The sequence below is a fragment of the Podarcis pityusensis genome (assembly GCF_964106645.2).
Source record: "Podarcis pityusensis genome assembly, chromosome: 4".
NCBI classification, from domain to species: Eukaryota; Metazoa; Chordata; class Lepidosauria; order Squamata; family Lacertidae; genus Podarcis; species Podarcis pityusensis.
Genome location: NC_138027.1, coordinates 66021399 through 66042836, shown reverse-complemented (window position 1 = coordinate 66042836; position 21438 = coordinate 66021399). Strand labels below are relative to the sequence as shown.

Here is a 21438-nt window from a genome sequence, read left to right as displayed (position 1 = left end):
TTATGCGGTAAGCAGGCATAGCCAAACTCAGCCATCCGGATGTTTTGGGACTACAACTCCCATCATCCCTAGCTAACAGGACCAGTGGTCAGGGATGATGGGAGTTGTAGTCCCAAAACATCTGGAGGGCTGAGTAATGCCTGGGTAATAGCATTTGTTTTAGCCATGTACCTTGTGATAGTTTTTGAGTGGGGGGGACTTTGAAGGTGTCTGATTTACACAGGGCACACTAATTGTGTCAGTTTTTATGTGCTGCGGTTTTCAGGACACATTTCTAGGCAAAACAGCGCAGGTTGCAACTACAAACCATTCAGAGGGGTGCAAACCATTCAGATCCTTCAACTTGGTTAATTAGACCAGTCTTTGTATGTTTAAGAAACGCATCTATTTCAGTGGGTAGAAACTGTGGGTTAGGAGTGCAAACAGTATCAGACTCCTGGAATTTTAAGTAGTTTTTCGAAATATGTACAGTTCTATGCAATTGCACTTTTAACTGGTAAAGACAGCCAGTAAATGTGAATTGGCTTCAGTATTCAGGTGTTCCAATAAAATAATGCTAGAACTATAAACAGGCATTGTTGTGAATACAGGCAACGACTGTTTTAGGCACGTGTAATTGACTGTGCACGCGGGCATCACATTGACCCCCAAAATGGCTGGAAAAGAGGGCGGAACGGGCTTACACATGCTCCGCTGATGCGCACAGGGACCAGGAACAGAACCCCTGTACAGAACGGTTGTTGCCTGTAGAGAATATATGATGGTCACTGTAGCAAACTGTATGGCAGTTGTTGTCATTGTCATCATCTTTTTTTTTAACTTTTAACCAGCCTTTTCTCTCACTTATTAGTGGAATTTGTGGAGGCGTTAATATTTGTTCTAGTTCAGGCTGTTTTTAAGACAATATGGGGGCATATTTTAGATACGGGATTCCTCTGTTACTGAGCCTCCAGGATGGGGTGGATTTAGTAATAAGTAATTGTGTTTTTCTTTCATTGTTGTCACCGGACTGTCCAGATTTGATTGCAAGAGCTCTAGGGTGGGTGCTGTGCCCTTTTTAATTCATGAAAAAATAAAATGTAGTCACTTTACAGTTCTTAACATACAGCTTTGGAACAAATATCATTTAACATAATCCTTTTGTTTATTGTGTGGAGGCAAGTTTCATTTTAACAAATACTCATAAATGTAGAGTGAGGTTATGGGCAGATTCCTTCTTGTCCTGTTACATACCAATGGAGAACAGAGCTCTTTGGCTTAACAAACTGATTGTTCTTTTATTTAGGGTGGAGCATATCATGATCAGCACACAGATGATGGAGCATCCACAAAAGAAAATAGACTTCTGTATAATGATCCTGTACCTAGGAGAGTTGGTAGCTTTTACAGAGGTATTTTTTATCTCATGGAATTTGATCAATATTTCTTCCATTGTTCAGATAAAAGATACTACCTATTTAACTTGGGAACTGATTTCACTCTTTCCCCAGGCAGACAAACCCAGGACAGGTGGGAGGAGCCTTCTGTCCTTGGAAAGCTAGGCAAGACTTAAAGATGAAAATCCTTTTGTTTTAGTAGAGGTTCCTTTCCTTCTTCTACAACTTTTGCTTCTACTTGTGGGTAGATATGCAGGGTTTGGCTGCACCTTTAGACTTGTGTTCAGTTAAGTAGTCTTACAGACCGAACCTAAGCATGTTTACTCAGAAATAAGCACTATTGTGTTCAGCATGCAGACTCATAACATGTGCATAGGACTGCAGCCTTGGTTATAGCTTTTTGTGTTGCACCTTTTTGAGAGAGTAGCTTAGAAATAATACAACAGAGGTTTTTTGTATTAACTTACTTGCGACATTCAGAAATACCAACATATCTTGGTTTGCCATTACGCGCAGTTTTTCACATTTAGATAAAATTGCAAACTGTGGCTTGCAGCAAATTAGAAAAGGAAACTGCTAACTTCTACTTTCATGTGTGAAGGAGGGAAGAGTATGTATGATTACAACAGCTCCTATGAATCGGGCCTTAGTCTAGGCTCTGGACAGATGAACTTCTTTTCAGACATGACTGCAGCTACAAGAAATAATTGGTGTGATTCATCCACATTTCTGAATGCTGGAATCCCATTGTCTTTGGAGGGAAAGGTCAGCCTGTCCCATTGAAATTAGTGGTATTTTAAAATACCAAACTTTCTATTCCTTTCAAATATATACTTAAATTTGAAATATTTTACTAATGGGATATATGTATATGTGTGCAGTATTTATGAAATGAAATGGCTTTAAGCTTAAATTTAAAGTAGTCCTCTGAATTCTCTTTGGTTTTCCATCTCAGTATTTAGTTTACGCCTGCTTGTAACCTATTGGATATATTTGGGTCCTGTTCATTTGGTATTGGATATAAAGGTTGCACCCTATCTCTCCTTTTTCTCTGTCACTTGTATATCTCTGTCACTTGGTAGTGTACGAATTCAGTTTATCCAGATTTTTAAAAATTACTCTAAACATAGACATATGAGCACCTCTGACAGGTTATGTTTGGATATAAATAATTTGACCATTCAAACTCATAGGTAGTATTTGTCCAAAACCATAAATGTTGGTTTATAATTACAGAAAGGAGCCTATGTAAGCCTAACACATGCATGCTGTTTCTTCCCCAGTGTGGCTGCAAGGAGGAGACTGGAAGGTTTCACTTCCATTTTAAGTTAACCACAGTTTACCCATTATGCAGTTAATCTTAGTTATGGTTTATTGAAGCAAGCTAGCTTGGAGGAACACAATGACTTTTTTCAAAAACTGTTGCTACCCTTTGATACTGAGGGGCTTTATTCTCCCTATCCTGTGTCAGTATTGTAATACTTTCTAAGAGTGTGATATTAAATGTTGAATATCAAGACTGAAGTGCCTAAGTAATATAGGCCTGGAAATTACAGGCATGTCCATCTTAACTTTTCTAAATTGCCAACAATCACACACAGCACGGTCACACATTAATAATCATCCAGGAATTGACACTCTGCAAGAATCTGAAGATTCTTATTAGAGTTAAAATAGTGTAATTAAGGGACTGGTTAGACAAACGAATCTACTAAATTATTGGGATATTGGAGAAAATGGTTTTAATTTCTTCAACTTGAGAAGTTTAGTTTGCTTTTTGTGGCAATATAGCAATGTCATCAACATCATAATTTATTAGTTACGTTTCTCACAAAAGTGACTCAAAAAGATTTACAGTGCCTTCAGATTTAGTCTAGAAGCCTGTAGTCCTTTGGAACCACATTCTCTCTTCTATTATGCTGAGTATTTGAATAGAATACTTTGTCCAACTGTTGGTGCTTAACATTATTACAGATAAATTGCTGTCAGTTGCCCATGTAAGAACCTATGCTCTACAGTAGAAGGTGATTCTGAATTCAGTCAGAGGCCTCAGATCTTGTTGATTCAACAGAAAATTCTGCCCGTTCACACTGGCCTCCTAACCTGTCTGCTCAAATGCGAGCTTTGTGCATATGTGTTGGAGCGTCCCTACATGAAGTGAAATGTTGTAGTAATTTTTCTTTAGCCTTTTTCTTTCGGTTCTGTTCCATCTTTATGTGCACTTTGTACAAAGTCACATTTTATTGGTTCAGTGAGATTCTTTGGTGGCAAAGAGGTTGATACTTAACACACTTGAAATCCCTCCGTTCTTTTTGTTGAGCAGTGGGCAGAGGGAGGTCAATGTGTAAGGACAAACTTACTTTATGGGAGAAAAGTCTCATACAAATTTTATTTGGCAGAAGTATGGATTTGTTTCAGTACTAAAGCTCAAGTACTTCCATTAGTTTTTGATTTACCTACCTTTCAACTCTTTTTGTCTTTTGTTTCCTACCCTCTTTTCTTCTTTCTCTTCTCTCTACTGATGTGTCCTCCCTGTCCTCATTGTAAGTTTCTCATTGTCTTTTGCATTGTTGTTTTGCTTGAATTGTATTTATTTGTTACAGTTAAAGGAATAAATATCACCAACTTTTAAAAATGTAACTTCAGGGTTGTAAAAATACACAAATCCATAAATGGCATTTACGTGCTGCTATATTAGTTCTATGTTTTGTTCATACTCATTTAAATGCAATCTATGTTGCTTATGCATGCTTATACATTTCTTATTATTAAGCCCTTCGTGTTTGTTACTAGTTTTATTTCATAGCTGAAATGCTTCTTTCAGAAGTAAACTTCTCTTGAAAGTTTTCAGCCGTATTTCCTAAAGAGGTTTCGGCTGCTATCCCCCAATTTGCCATCCGACTTACAGGAGCAAATTGAATAAGCCGGTTATGTTTTCCACATGCTAAAACCTAGTGTCTTTTCATTCATTTCTCAATTTTGATAGGATGTCATGCTTTGTAAATAATCAGCATGGTAAATAGAGACAAAAGCTGGTGAGATTCAGATGATGATGGATATATGGCAGCTTTGTATTTATTTTTTTTCAATTACAGTCCCATCTCCACGCCCAGAGGGAACATTCCTAGATAATAGTGCCTCAAACAGAATACCTTCGCTACCAGCAGAAAGTAGTAGTGTAACAAGCCACTCAAAGAGACAAACTGCTTTTGATCCCTGGTAAGTTGGTGTGTTTAAGGGATGTTTTAAAACAGAACAGGTGATGGGAAAGGGTGTTCACTTAACAATTTCTATTTTCTTGAACCTTTTATTGCTGCGCATTTCATTGGTATTCCTATATTATTAACATGTTTAAGTCAGACTCATGGTGAATTATTTAGTTTCCAAAACTAAATCTTTTAAGTGAAACGTTCAAGTGTTTTTCTGAATTAGGCCTCTAGGCGAAGTAATGTTAATATAATCAGTCAACACAAAAAAATTATTGGTAGCACATGTAGGTTACACAAAACCCCTGAACAGTGGTCTGAGCTAATGTCATCAGCCCGTACATGTGCCTAGAGTTCCTTAGCAAATGCACTGGGAACACCTGCCAGAACTCATTGTGGGTTTGGGTAAGTCTTACTCCTCACCTCTGGCCCCCAAAATTTGCTTTCCTTTTTGCACTGCTTATTTTCTATCATGAAAATCTAGATCAGAATTCAGGTGCGGCCCTATATGTTTTAGGACTTTTGAGGCCTGAGGAGATTCTTCATACCCATTCCTGTGAAAATGATGACTCCATAAGATAATCCAATGTAAAAAAAATTTTTTTTTGCTAAAGTTGGCTTTCTGTTTGTTTGGTTTTCCCCTCTGTGTTAAGGAAAAGTCCTGAAAATGCTCATTCTGAGCAACTAAAGGAAAAAGAAAAGCAAGGGTTTTTCAGGGCGATAAAGAAGAAGAAAAAGAAATCTCAATCTGTAAGTAATTTCAGTTTCCTATTTTTAAAAAGTTTGTTTTTATGTCATAGTTTTATCAAGCATCAGTTTTCCTTTTCAGATGTTTACACTTATCTGCATATAAACATTTTAGGCTGAAATCTGTAGAGCTACTTAGACTTACATAATTGGTTTATGCTGACCAGCAGAATTTCTCACTTTAGAGAGTTGACTCCAAGATGATCACAAGTTGCTTTTGAAGCTCATAATATCAAAAGCAATTTACTATGTGGGCAAGGGAAGTAGAGTTCTGTAATTCAAGAAAAATACCTAAAGCCACCCCCGCTTGGGCTCAGGAAACTAGTTTCACAGTTGTCAGCTATATAATTATTCATATCTGAAAACAAAAGTATCTGAAGGATTGCTTCCGTGGAAATATTTTCTTTTGAAGTCTATAGTATGGCAAGACTAAACAAAGAATGCTAACAAGCTGAGTCTTCATCCAGACGAGGCAGAAGTACTGCTGGTCAATAGACAAACTGATCCATGAGTAGAAGTACAAAGTGTTCTGGATGGGCTTGCGCTTGCTCTGAATAACCAGTTTCATAGCTTGGGAGATGCTTCTAAATATGCTCTCTGTTCTGGCTGGTTGGTGTGGAGAGGAGGGGAATGATTGGTCTTATCATACCCACATGCATAACCTTCAATCTTATTCATTATCAATACACCATAATAGTATCCCAGATCATGATGATATGCTGAACAGATTAAAATGCATTTGATAAAAACAGTAAATACCAGTTAGTGCAGTATTGTTCGAACAATAAATTCTTTCAGCAGATATAATGAAGGTAGCTTAAAAGGGGGATTTCTGCATTTTTAAAAATGTTGTATTTAGCATTGTATGCGTCTTGATTTTTAGAGATCTCCAATTAATTTACAAAGAAAGGCATTTATGCAAACAGTTGAGCAATAAAATAGCTAAACTAGAATTGGAATGAGGCAGGCTAGACACAGAAAATAATTTATTGCATAAATTTTACAGGGTAATGTATTAGGAATTAACTAATTAAAAAGCATATTTTTGTATGAGAATGGGTGATGCATCTGCATGCATGCATATGCTGTTTTAATATCAAATAATGAGTGCAGTGAAAGCATGTGGTTAGAATTCATATTCTCTGGTAAATGGTATTTAATTTACATAGAAATAAGTGGCATTAGTGTTTATAGTATTGTAATACCTGCAGCAATATAGCTGATATCTTAAATGATTATTGTATTTAGCATGCTGAATTCTCATTTGGAAACACAACTTTGAACATAGTTTGGTTGAAATTCCATTGGATTTCTTTTTTCTAACTGTTACTGTATACCAATTTAAGTCTGGATAAAATGGATAACATGTTTAATATGGCTTCATAATTGCCATGTTTTGGGTGAGCATGCTACAAGTCACACTCATGTGAATGAGCATTATCTGGTCTTGTGATATCTGCATTCTCACATTTAACCACTTTCGTTAAACTCTGCAGTCTCATGCCCATTTCCCCCATTTTCTGCCAACCCACCTTTGTTCTTGTGAGCAAGTACTATTGCATGGATACAAACCCATAATGTAGTGCAGTTAGACAAAATTAAAGCTGGGAAATGTTTCCTTGGAAATTGCTGATGTGGGCTAAAAATGAGTTGAAAGGAGAATTTAGCTTCTGTTGCATGTATCTAACATAATGGAAATATCTATAGTTAGATATTGGCAAAACTTTACCTATTGTTTCAGTAAAGGATCATAATCTGCTAAGACATTGTGACTCAACCCAAGATACTGGTCTGTGAGACAGTTTAGATCAAAGCTTCTGTTCACCATGGCTAGATCAGTGTGCAAAGCTGTCATATGGCACAGAAATGAGAAAATAAGCAATATGCTGTGCATAGGATCTGGGGCTTTTTGTGTGCCAATCTGTAAAATTTTGGCCATTATGGAGCCAGCTACAAATCAGTGTGCCCGGTTATTGTAATGAATTATTGTACAGTAATAAAGACCACATAGCTGTACATAGAAACTGGTGTAAATCAACAGCTATAGGACGTCAGCATAATTGCCGCAACTGCTTCATATTCAGTGGTGAAAATATTTTGTGCTAGCTTTATTTGCCTATTTCAAGCTAGCACAATGCTTTGCCATAAGAACATTTCTCACTGGTTTCTTTCTGAAACAGAGGCAAAGAGAGTGGCTTAGTTGTTAAAATATGTTGGAATAGCACTAGGGAGAACTCAGGTTAAATATCCAGTCTTACCTACTTCACAGGATAATTTTGAGTGCAAAATTAGGGAGAGAGCATGTTGGACACTGTGAGAAGGGGGAATTATAGTATGGAATATATATTTGCAGAAAAAAATAAAAGAATAACAAAACAACAACAATCACCTCTATTGCAGTCACTTTGGATCCTCCCTACTGCTATGAAAAGAAGATTTCAGGATGCTAAGTAGCAAAGCTATTTTTTCCGAGCAGTTTTATTTGCAACTGCTGGCCTGTGATTAAGAATTGGCACATAACACTGTAGTGCACCTAAGTTTTTCATAGCCTGCAGATAATTTATTTCTCCCATATAATTCCTTCTGAAATACATATGTCAGCTACAAGGCATATGCAGAGCACAACTCCTATACATATGTACTTCAGATTAAATTCACTGTGCTCAGTGAGGTTTATAGCCTAGGAATTAGGATTGCAGCCTTGGACATGCATTTTCATTGAAGGGTGTATTTCTCTTATTCTTTGATAATTAGTTTAGTTAATAAAATGAAACTAGCTATAACTTTAGTTAAGTGCATACTAGGAGTCAGTTGCTACTTTGCATGCAAGTAAACCCTTTTCTAATTTCTCTTACCACTTGCTGCATCTGGATATAATGATCTTAAACAATAATGATATAAAACCCTACATTGTGTAAGTAAACTGATAAACATTTTATGCACCTTACTACATGCAAAATCAGCTATCATGATTCTGCTAAGAGTTCATATGCTAAATTCAAAAGCCTGGTTAAATCAATTCATTCTGAACATAAAATACATGCATTCTTGACAGACACATTCTTGAAATGTGTTAAGTGGGCAGGTGTGTTTCTTCCATAGACATTTTTTTATTCAGCAGAGCAATTAATCTTATCTTGCCACAATTATATAACAGCAGATTTGGCATAAGAAATGGTTAACTTATTAAAGTGTTCATATATGTGCAGATAAGAGACATGGGTAGCTCTCCTGAATTATACTGTTATTTATGCAATTAGTCTTTTATCTTATATTGCAGACAGAATCCACCAAGGCGGAGAATCCAAGCATCAAGAAATCACTCTTTCCACTTTTTAGTACAAAGAATCACTTAAAGCATAGCTCTTCTTTGAAAAAGATTCCTGTAGTCACTCTACCTATGGTATTGACTTTTAAAAATGGTAGCACTGAATTAAAAAAACAAACAAATACTTCAGTAAATTTATTTTACTGACCACAACAGCATGTATTTTTCCCATGGGATCACAAGTCTCTTCATGCAAGCTAAGCATCTTGAGCCAGTTCCACAAATTCAAATATTTTTTAAGTTTTCAAAACTTCCAAGAAGTGTGGCATGGTTATATTTTGAAAAATTAGGAATAGATGTTTGTAGCAAACCATTAAATGCAACATCATCTGAAATCAGTCACATGGTACTAATGTTCAAATTATCCTTTCTTTATATTATTGGTTTGCCAAATGGTTTGCCATTTCTTTCCTTCGGCTTAAGCAAAAAGAAACTTCCTTTGAAAAATGAAGCAACCTCTTATTAACTTGATTTGCCACAGAACTCTATATTGGTCTGTTTTTAATAGCTTTAATTTCCTTAGGTTTTGTGGTAATTAGCCGCCTTGTTGTTTTGATTGGCAGAATAAAGGCTAAGCTCCCTACATTTAATGTCTTAACAAGTTTTTAATCCTAAGATTTAGTTGCTGAGAAAACACTATCTAGCCAATAATTTCTCATCCCTCCCCAATAATTCTATGAATACTCAAACCATCCTGGTGATGGGTTCAGCCATCATTTCCCCTTGCAACTAGTGTAGCACTACTTAGCAACCTGTGTGATTAAAAACTTCATTTTACTTTGGTGGGGAATAAATTATTTCCTTGCACAAATAATGTACAACTAACAGCCTGATAACTCTCAATTTATATATTGATCTTTTTTCTTTAGAAGAAAGAAAACATGTTTTGTTTTTGTCTTTTGTGGAGGTGGCTCATGATCTTAAGAGCAGTATGGAATGCTATGGAAATGAGGATGAAACACAACAATGCACTTATTTAACTGCTCTTTCTCTCTTACAGTGATTTCACTAACAGCATGTGAATGCTTTAAAGGTGGAGGTTGTAACAAATCTGCATGGCATCTACAAATGTGATTATTAATATGGACATATTAAAGGGGCATTGCAATAACAGGCTTCACCTGCATTGCTTTGATCTGGGAAGCTGGGAGAAGGGAAGCAGTTTGGAACATCTACTGCTTAGGAATTGATCAGCCCCCAAAATCTTTCTGTGTTGCAGATGCCTGGGAGTGATAGTCAGGATCTTTTGGCATTACAGAAAGCTATGCACTCATCTAATCACCCTGGCAGCAGGCAGAAGGATTGGCATTCTGATAAGATGACAGAAATCCAAAGTCATGTAAGTGAAATTATTGCTTCATTCCAGTTTAAGGTCAGGGGAATAGTAGGTAGGTCTGCTAAGTTGCAACCCAAAGTACCAGTATATATCTTTATATCATAGGATCATATGAAGCTTATACTGCATTCAGGTCGTTGGTCCATCCACTGAGTACAGTACATGCTGACTGAATCTACTGCTTCTCTAACCCACTTTTCTCTGGGTTTTTAGTCCAGCCCTACTCTCTCTTTCAAGCAAGTATCTAGGTATGCCAAACAGCAGGATGGGACGGATGAAAGAACCAGATAAATGCTGAAGTGAGAAGATAAAGCTGCCTTGTGTTTTGATGTCACTGTCTTTCCTTCTTCTCTCCAGAATCAACCTAGAATAGTTACGGTTGCCAGTCTCACAACCCAGAGGACCATTTTTGCTTTAATTCCACCGTGACCAGCAATGTGTTGGACAGGGGGCAGTATTTCATTATTGTTGTTGTAATTAGAAACTGTATACAGTTGTACCTTGGATCCCGAACACCTTGGGAGCTGAACGTTTTTGCTCCCGAACACTGCAAACCCAGAAGTGAGTGTTCCAGTTTGCAAACATTCTTTAGAACCCGAACGTCCGACGTGGCTTCTGATTGGCTGCAGGAGCTTGCTGCAGCTAATCGGAAGCTGCGCCTTGGTTTCCAAATGTTTTGGAAGTCGAACGGACTTCCGGAATGGATTCCATTCGACTTCTGAGGTACTACTGTATGTTACTTTACATTATTGGCAAATACCCCAAAGCACAATAGAATACATTCTGTGATCAGAATTAAATACATTGGGGGGAAATCCATAGTTTAAAGCAAGTCAGCAATGTAAGAAAGATAACACTTTCAAACCTTGAAACAGGCCTGGTTAAAGAACTGAATTTTTAGGAGACATTTGAAACATGCAACTGATGGTGCTTCCCAAATCATTTTTGGGAGAGTATCCCAGAGGGTTGGTGCTGCAGGTGAAAAGGCCTTTTCTGAGAGGTTTCCAGATGGCAATATGCTGGCCACAGTATGACCAGCAGGGTCCCCTCTTAGGTTGATCAGTAAAGGTTGATTTGGCCTATGGTAGAGGCAACCAGTACTTGGCCATAGCTGCTCAACAGCAGCTAAGCGAGTTGCTGTCCACATGTTCATACTAGAAAAAGGTGTAAGGTAGCAGCTGAGACGGAGACAGGACACATGATCACATGAATGATCAGCAGTTCCTTGTGCAGGGTGCTGACATTAGCAGGCTTCATGGAAAGCCTGCCTGGACTGCCATATCATGGTTACCTCTACCCCTTTTGCTGCTACTCAGCAGTAGTGGACAGGTACTGTCTCCACCCCTGTTCTTTACTGATGACATTGGCAGCTTCAAAGGAGAAATAGTTCCCCAAGGTTCTGACCTGGCTTCTTTAATAACTACTCCGTTTGCCAATTAGTGGCATACTTTTTTGGATGATTTGATGTCCTTTACATTCCGCGGTAAAATATAAGAATAGCCCTAAACTTCTGCTTCATTTCACTCCTGAAGCATAGGTGAATTATTTGCCAGATCCTATAACTGCTAGTGAGCTATTGGCCACATTCACATGTCACTCTAAACTATGGTGTGCAATGTGCACGATCCACACTGAGTGCTCCCCCTTTCTTCCTCCTACATGGCCAGTAAGATTCAATCAGATCCTTTCACTTCTGCTTTAGTTAGCCAGTTTGTCGTGTGATCCAAGCTTGGAATTGTGGTTAACACTAGCTGTGGTTAGTTTCAACAAGCCAGCTTCAGAAACCGTGGTTTAAAATTGCCTTGTTTGAAATGAACCGTATTTCCTGTTTGCCACATTGTGTTACACCAGCAACAAAAGTTTCTGAACTTCTTATCTCAGACTCATGGCCAAGAGGAGTCAGAAATCTCATAAGGATAGATAAGAAAGAGTACAGGAGAGGTTTCAGTTTCAAATGTGAGGTGATGAACTCTCAAAACACACGTGAACTCCCTTCAGCTAGATGTAAATTGATTTGCCATCTGCATTCCATCCTGTCCAGCAATGCTAAAATGACCTCAGGAGAGGAGGCTAAAAGCACACCCCCTTAACTCATATGGAGAACTGGAGGTACTGGGAAGCCATAGCTTCTGAGAAGTGCAGAGCATGGCTGTTATGGTATTATCCCATATGTTGTACTAGATTGAAGTACATAATTTAGAAATGTCTTGTGGAAATTAGTCATTCAAGACAGATGGATGTTCAGGGATCTTACATTGGAAATATCTTGAGTCTTAGCAGCTGTTTTTAAAAGTTTCATTATTTATAAACTTATTTCAACTGTTATTTGGGTATTTTTTAATTAATTGAATAAAATCTATATGAAGCTGTTGCATCTATTAGAAGGCAGCTAAAACTAACAATAATAAAGTGGTACTTTGGTTTTCAAACATAATCTGTTCTGGAAGACTGTTTGGCTTCCGAAACATTCAAAAACCGAGGCGCAAAGAGCAGTCTGCAATTGCAGTGGAGAAAATTGAAAAAAATGCAACGGAAGCCGTTCGACTTCTAAGACGCGTTTGAAAACAGAAGCATTTACTTCTGGGTTTCCAGCATTCAAAAACCAAAATGTTCAGCTTCCGAGAGACACCACTGTATAAGAAATCATCAAACCTGGTGGAAGAGTGAAGAATAATGTTTATCATTTATATCAAAATTTGAGCACAGAATCTTCAAGTAGAGAAATATTCATTCTGCACGCAGATGCTGAAAATGCAATAGTGTTTAAAGCTATAGAATATTATAAAAACATACTGGGGCACTGTATTTCTCGACTATACTTTCTTGAGTGAAAAGCGGAAAGTGGATGGAAAAAGAAATATATTGTAAATAATATACTTACAGCTCGAAGCATTATTGAACAAAGGCTGTTGTCGGTGTTTATAAGCAGAAAAGGGAGTACAAATAAATAAAAATAACAAGGCCCATGAAGTTTTCTTCTTTTTCTTTAGAGCCAGCCTTTAAAATCCCTCCGCAAGTTGTTGCACCTTTCTTCATCCTCAAACCATTCAATTCCTTCTGAACCTCGATTCCAGCCCTTACCAAGTCAACCAACTAAAACATCTTTTTCTGAAGTTCGAATTCATCCCATAAGTCAAGTTTCCTCCAGTAGCAGCAGCAACCTTCGGCAGGAGTCCCAGTCAAAAGGCAGAACCACACTCCAGATCCCGGGCCAGATGGAACCCAGTTGGCATGTTTCCCCAGTGAACAGGAGTGCCAATGATGGGACTTCATACTCTGATCAGATGCCTTCTAAGAGTGGGCAAAATGGTCATACTTACAACCGAACAAATAGATCCCGAATGCCAAACTTGAATGATTTGAAAGAGACAGCTTTGTAATAATACTCCAGGAAATGCTATTGCAGGGATTTTATCAGGGGGCATGGCAGTGCTGGTGATCGTGGTGGTAACTGAATTCTCAGCTTTATAAAAGGTGTGCAATATTGAATACAGGGAGCTACTGTTTGGTACCACACCAATAGGGATCTTGCAGTGAAATTATTAATTGCCATTCATCTAATCTCATGACAAAAGAATGTGCACTTCAGGGAGAATGAACTTTTTTGCCCTTTTCTCTCATTTTACATTCCAGCTTAGTGCACTCCTCCGTCTGTATAGGCACTTCGGAGAGTTGAAAGAAATGTCTTTAGACCTGTGCCCTTATGAAAAAAAAATTTGCTGCCTAGATTTAATTTTTTTTAAAAAAGAAACTGTGGGGTTTATGTGAAACACTTGTATCCCTAATAAGGGTTTAAAGTTAAGTTGTATGTTTTTATTTGTTTTTTAAACTTCCATATTTGATAGGGTTTGTAATATTTATTTATGATCTACTATTGTATTGTTATAATCATATCTTATGTTACAATGTATAGTTATTTTGAGCTGTTTGAAACATTGTGATGCAGTGCAACAGCTACAGTAGTTTCTATAAAAACTAACATACATAGATTGCATCAGGAGTATTTTATTATATACATAAATTATATATATGAATATATATATATACACAGATATATATAAATGGTAAATAACTGTCTTTTTAAAAATATACTCATTTAAAAGAAAAGTAATGTTATGACACTATCTGCCATATTTTTATACATTTGTGATATAAAGTGCAGTATTATACTTCTAATAAAAGGGAACTGAATGTGGATTGAAGTGTGAACTGTAAGAAGTTTTGCCCAGCTAGTACTAGATGCAGTGTCGTTGCTGACAAACAAAATACAATAGTAATTCTCAGACTTCGCTCTTAGCTTGTTTCTGCAGGTAATGGCTTATCAAAAATGGAAACCCTTAAAGTCAATTGAAAAGTGATATATTTCCCCCTAAATGTGTGCTTAGCTTTTCCCATTACTCTTAATTGAAGATGGGCATCTGCATTATCGTGGTAGAATCCCACCTTGTTACAGTTGTCCATGCAGAAAAACTAACCTGTAACAAGTTAACGCAGATCCTCTTCTGTTCAATATGTGAGGTGAAGACCAAAGAGCCACAGCAGGAGTTGCAAGTGGCAAGCCAAAGTTGGCATGACTTAGCACTGTAAATCATGGTGAAAGGTTTTAGGCCTCTATGTATTCTTTGCACTTTGCTTGAAATTGTACCGACCAGAAAGTAAAATATTGTATTTAAATGTAAGAGAGGATGTGGCACTTCTATTTTGTTTCTAAGATTTAATAAAAACTGTGACATAATATTTGAATATGGAAAGCAACACTTTTTCTGCTAAGTTTGATTTTCCCCTATATCACTTATAAGAATATCTATGTGGACATTAAAGCTTCACTCTCTTCAGAGTGCTGGATGTTTTCTAATTTCCTATAGAATATTATTTTTAAAAAATCAAGTGGACTTATAGCAGAGTGTATGTAGAGTCTAATATTCCGTTTGCTCACAATTACTATAACTCAGGAAAAAAGATAATTGGAAAAATGTTGGCCCATTATGGAGCTGGTATAAATGAAAAAAGAATGAGACAATAGTGTCAGAACAATACATGTTTTAAGTCTTAACTTCTCAGACTTACACAACTCTTGAAAGCATAGCTTAGTCAACTAGTTGTTTTTCTAGCAGTTTACTGCTTTGTCCTCCAAAAGATTACCTGAAAAGCAGAAACTTGCTGGTTTACGCGGATATTTAGAAGTACAGACGAATGGAAGAGATGTACTCTTAGCTTTGCAGTACATTAAAGGTATATGTGAATTTTTAAAAACAGCATCAGCAGACTTCATAGCAGGAACAAAATGTTTTTCATTGCAAAAACCAAAAACTTGAGTTGGAAGGATAGTATATGTGTCTGTTTCCTATTTAGAAAACAGGTATTAGAACAATACATGAAATAATGACTGTGTTGTGGGGAATATGAGACCGTATGATGGAGTTTGTTTAGTAACTGGGTGTCAATTTGATTAATAGAGTATCTACCTTCTAACAGTCTTCTTCACCCACCAACTGCCAAATTGGCCTTACTATTTGTTTTGAGACTGCAGCTCTGAGCAGTACTGTCTGCGTTACACTAGTTGTAGCTGTTTAATTATTGCTATACCCCATTTTGATTACTAATACTTATTACACTGCAGGCAATTTGCACACACAATTTTTTGTAATGCTATTTCTTGCTCGTGTGTGGAAGCCCTCTGCCTTGAAAAGATTTAGCATCAAAGTTAAGTATATCAGAAAATCATTAATTGTATTGTTGCATTTAAAATTAGTATTGCCATTTTCAAGGACAAACCTGAAAGTATCTGTCTGACTTTCAGGAGAGAGTCAAGAAATAATATAATTTTCTCTTTTTGTTAAAATAAAAACTGTACATCATGCTTGAACACACACAGTTTCCAATCTGTTAATATAAAGAGTAAGTCTTATTTCAAAAGCCTTGCACTTAATTTGGTTTATGTAGCCAACTTGTAATATGTTAGACTTGTAAATATGCTAAGACATCCAAAAATCTTATTAGGCTAATGGAGATTTGCTAGCATCTGAAGAAGAGCAAAGCCTATTACACATTAAACTATTATTCAAGTGTGAGCTTTTCTCTTCGGTGAGATTAGAAAAGTAATTTGCTGTACTCTCTGTAGCTTTACCAAGGATAGAGCAGCTAAACTTAGGTATGTGTTTTGCTCTCTGATGGTATTCCTAGTGTAAAATAATCAGTGTCATGTATACTACTGGAAGGCAGCATACATTTTCCTGTGGGGTTGTAGGGATATTTTAAATAGGGAAAATAAAACCTTGATATATTTAACAATATCTGTGGAACAAATCTTTGATACTTTTGCAAAATTGTCCGTTCAATAGCATTTCGTTTGAAAATGCCCATATTCCAATAAAATGCATCAAAACCGGCCTAAACAGTTTATTGAAAGTAGAATTTGGTTTCCAAATTGTAAACATGCTGCTGAGATTTTTATTTTGGTAAACGTTGATGATAGTAAAAAGAGAAGCAAGTTAAGTTTTCCTTGATTCTCAGAGAGTGGGGAACGAGCGTATTTTTAAGTTTTTTTAAAAAAAATTGTGAGTCGTGTTTAAAATTTGAAAGATTACCGAGATTTGTGACTGAGATCTAGCATGTTTAGTGCAAGAGGTTTGAGAGCTGACATTACACAAGCATAAATGGACAAGCTTAACTGTGACCAACTATAATAATAATGGCAGTTGCGCTAGTTATCCTCAAGCATCAGGCACCCACTGGATTTGGCTGTTGCACTACACTGCTAATGAGACTCCCAGAAGCAGACTGGCTTGTCACGTGAGCAGGTTGCCACAATTGGATATCTCCCTTTTTAAAAAACAACACCAACACTACTTTGAGCAACAGACAAGATCACTGGGGAAGGGCAATGGCAGTCACTCCTGGTTTCTTGGATTTGGCATACATTTATTAAAAGCATTTCAACCCAGTACTTTATAACTTCAACCCAAGATCAGGAGGTATGGTTTTCAGGTGTGTTTTTTTAAAAACCATGTTCTGTTTTTAAACTCCTATATCAGAAGGCTTCCCATATAAATCCCCAAATAGTATTGTGATCAGCCTCCCGCTCCTGATTCGTAACTATTTTTTTAAATATTAAAAAAAAGATCATTTATGTCCTAGAAGAGAAGTATTGATACAGTCCTTAGTATTTCTTTTGGCTTTTGTATAGAAAACACAGTTATTAAAATGTTCTCTCTTCCATTCCGCCATCCCCCCACACCACAAAAGTATGAGTAATCCACAGTTTCCAGCTGTCTTAAATATAGCCAACTTTTATTTTTTACACTGTATGGAAATTCAGCTAAAACTGAAGGCATTTGTAAAATAACCAACAGAGAAGAACCAGGAATCCAAATATTTTAAGGCTCCTTAAAATACCAAATTGAATTATGACCCAGAGCAAATGTGAAATTGGCAGAGAACAGGTATATCTGTGTCACAGTTCTATTTGAGTATTGGACTAGTGTTTGTTAGTTTTGCTCTGAGGTAGAATAATAAAACTTAGTCAGACTTTTGCCTAAAACACTCTCAACTGAGAATGTGAATGTGTAGCCTGACTCTTGCATAACAGTAATGCTATGATAAGTTTTTGTGTATTTGTTTTGTGTGGTGGCGCAACTATTCAGGCATTAGATGAACATGCACATGGAGTGTACAATGGTTCTGTCTTATAGTGCAGTTATTTGAGCTAGGCTTGGTATATGTTGCAAGGAAAGCATATTACAGTAGTCTTCAATAAACATTCAAACAATATTAAAGTATCTGTGAAATTAAGATATTATTTTAGAACAGCCTTCCTCAACCTGGTTCCCTTCAGATGTTTTAGAGTACACGTCCCATCATTCCTGATGATTGGCTTTGCTTTTCTGGAGCTGACGAGAATTGTAGGCCTCAACATCTAGAAGGCACCAGGTTGAGGAAATGTTCTAGAAGAAAAGGTGCCTTTCTGTATCCAAATTCATTCTCCTGTTATTTTTTATTATGCTAGCTGGCTTACACATAAGAATTAGTAGCAGATAAGGACAAAAGCCATTTTTCCTAGTGTCTAGTATAATCCAGCTGCTGTTTAAGAACTTTTAATACAACACAGTTGCATCCAGACAAATTATCAAAATAAATTAATGTATCTTTATTTCCCAGTGAATTCTCTTCATTCAGCTACCGTAACAACACATGTCCTCTTGTGTCTGCTCACACAAACTCACTTATCAATATTCTGCATTATAGAATAAAAGTACCATGAAAACAAACTGACCAGTTTGTTAACAAAATCCTTAAATGAATTTTATATGTTAGCTGAACACAGTTCCATTTACTTTTAAGAGTAATGAATAAAAGTTGACGTCACTCGCTTCAGCGTAGCGGTGTAGAAGATTTGCCCACTCCTATGAAGTTAACCATTAAATGAGCAGTGCTTCTGGAAAATGTCAATTAAGTTCATTCAGCCAAATAAAGGTGACCAAGCTCTCTTAAACAAGCTGCTGCAATACAGTACCATTGCTTCTTGTGGCTGTTCGTAGAGCATGTTTACTGAATGTATAGCTAAATAGTTGTACACAGTTGTTGTTTAGGACATTGCTAGGACATTGCTCAACACAGGACTTTTCAGTTACCTCTCTTGGTCAGTTAATTACAAATTATAATACGGTGTTTGCTTTACTTTTTTTTTTTTTTTTTAAGAGTCCGGTCTTTTGGGGTTTTGGTCAGGAATGGGGAACCTGTGGCCCTCCAGATGTTGTTGAACTACAACTCCCATCAACCCTGGCCAAATTCCAGCATGACCAATGATCAGGAATTATGACAGTCTGGAGAGCCACAGGTTCCCCATACCTGTTTTTAGACAGTGCTTATATTAATTTTAAGCTGCTCAGTGCATGCCCATTGTTAAATTGCTTTAAGGTCTTCCTTTATTTCTTTATGCTGGATTGCCCTTTTGGTTTTCGCTCCGGGGGGGACGGATATGAAAATATTTAATCTCCCATTCTGAAACGGTTGTTAGACCATTGTTAGATTTTGTCCAGGATGTTCATTTGCTCATTTATTTGCTAGATTATCCGAGACATGCATTTTTAACTCTCATCATATTCCAGCATAACCATTATCTTAAAATGTGCTTTAAAAAAAAAAAAAACCACAAAAATTTAGTCCACAGGACATAATGTGGAAAATACATCATGTGGGGGTTATTATTTTTGAAGAGTCGGTAAAATGCATGGTGGCTTAAGAAATGTATGGAGCATCACAATTTAATATTTGCAAATAGAATCACCTGAGATGTGTGCTAATTCTAAGATTGCAAAATATACATTGCTGTAATGAATTCTAGTGGGAGGACTTAGAGTTCGTAAGTGGCGGGAAATCTACCCCCTTTAGATTCTTTTTCTCTAACCTCAGTGTTAGAAGAATTAAAGTGAAGGACATACTAATTCCATAGTAGTACATTTTGACCTATAAATTCAGGTTCTCTGGAGTGGGGGGGGGGGGGAATACCAAATAGAGATCTTCAGGGGGAAATAGCTTTGGCTTTTTAATATATTTAGAAATCCAGGACTGCTGAGATCTCCACTGTCAAAATATTGAATAAGAATTGTAGATGAAAAAATAGGGGAGAGGATGCCTCTTGGAGAGGTTAATAGCTTTGGGAAAGTCAAGGTAAACCCAAAAGATCTAATTAAAAAGGCAGATTTCTTGGCTTTTGAAGCATTGTAAGTAAAGATTACCCACTTTCACTATCCCTTTTTTAGAAAATCTCAGATGCGCAAACTTAAAATCAACCTTGCTTTCTGTTATGAAAAAGATGTTATGTAAATCTTTGAATTAAAACTGATTTTGAAAATATGTTGGGTATTTGAAGATTTCATTCCAAGTTAATAAACCATCTGTAAAGTGTTTATAGAACTCTTTGTATCATGTTGTGCTTACACCGTATCAGATTGTTTTCAGGCATGTATTCCATTTTTAACTCCTGTATAATTTTTATTGTTTATGTAAATAGTATGAGAAAGAGAGAAAGAAATGATCCTATGTTTAATCTTTAATTATCAGCATGGGAATTATTCATTTTTACTGAGCACAATGTATTTTTGAATGGGCCTTCCAAAACATGTCTTTAATAAAAATGCAGGTTTTGCACTAGAAAACTGAGGTTGTCATCCCTCCTGTCCTCCAAAGCATTTCGTGCATCTGTAGTAAGTTTCCTTCAGCCTTTGCTGATCTTTTATTTACCCTTCTGTGCTTAGCTTTTTTTGAACCTCTAGCTCCTTGAATGTATTTGCCAAGAAATATTTTTGACTTGTCTGAAACATTTAAATGATACCAGTTTATGTACATTACTTTTGAGTTCAGATAGTACCTGTTTTATCTCAAATGGACAGTGACCTGCTTTTGGACATAGCCGTATAGCTGACATAATATGCTAGTGTCCCCTTTACATCTTCGTCCCATGGGGTCACTGAGCTACAGAGGTCACTAGAAGAAGAATCTGTCCCGGAAAAGAATATCATTTTTCTCTCTGCTTCATTCCAGAACAGCCCACAAGTGTTTCATCTACTTTATTACTATGATCTTATAATTTCCCCAAGCAGAAAAATTGCCAAGAGAACAGGAAGAAGTATACAGATACATGTCAGCATCAGAATACTAGTGTTCTTCTTAATTAAACTGACTTCTTTGGTTTACGTATAGCAAGGCTAGAGTTGACCATGAATCTCAGATGAGCATGTCACAGTAGGCCTATTCACACAGGTACAGGGGGTCTGTGTGTGTCCCATTAGCCCAGCCATAGCCAGTGTCCATACGTTGAGCAAGGTGTTCAAAAAGGAGCACCTATATGTGTACAGTTGTATTTCCATGGGTACATTTTTTCATTCCACATGTGGATAAGAACCTAAGAGCCTGCTGGAGCTGGCCAGTGGTCCGTCTAGTCCAGTATCCTGTTCTTACGGTGGTGAACTAGTTTCCCAGAGGAAGGCTACAATCGGAACCTGAGCACAACAGCGCTCACCACTGGCAGTTCCCAGCAGTGGATATTCAAAGACCTACTACCTCCCATAGTGGAGATAGGACATAGCCACTGATAGAGACTCTCCTCCCTGAAAGAGAGGGGAGTGGTTGTGGGCGGGAGCCCGAACACCGCTCCTAGCAGGGGGCATTGCCCCCTGCCTCCAGCTCACCTGGCTGGCACTCACGCCCCCCCCCCGGTGGCCGCCCAACCAGGTGCCATGGGGGGGCGTGTCCAGCAGCCTTTATGCTGCAGTGCCAGCCTCTCCCCGGCCTCATTTCTCTTTGTCGTCCTGAGCGAGTCAGGAGGACACTCTCTCTTCAGTGTTCCTGCCCACGTGGAGCTAACTTGGAAGAGGACTTCTGAGAAAGGGAAGCCTGTAATTCCTCCTTTGCTTTTACTTACCTTTACTTTAATTCCACCTTTAA

The 21438-nt window shown here is 37.3% G+C and overlaps 1 protein-coding gene across 4 annotated transcripts in view; it reads left to right on the top strand.

Moving 5' to 3' along the window:
* CDKL5 (cyclin dependent kinase like 5) overlaps nt 1-20150 on the top strand; it is a 68758-nt gene extending 48608 nt beyond the window's left edge. For 2 of the 4 annotated variants that reach the window (XM_081001592.1, XM_081001591.1), the window contains exons 13-18: nt 1286-1391; nt 4472-4595; nt 5236-5332; nt 8610-8732; nt 9877-9996; nt 12984-20150. In XM_081001592.1, coding sequence (XP_080857718.1) covers nt 1286-1391; nt 4472-4595; nt 5236-5332; nt 8610-8732; nt 9877-9996; nt 12984-13373 — 960 coding nt within the window. In that variant the 3' untranslated portion in view covers nt 13374-20150. The remainder of the gene's footprint in view (nt 1-1285; nt 1392-4471; nt 4596-5235; nt 5333-8609; nt 8733-9876; nt 9997-12983) is intronic. The other 2 variants (XM_081001593.1, XM_081001594.1) reach the window with 2 other exon arrangements.
* The last annotated feature ends 1288 nt before the right edge of the window (nt 20151-21438 follow it).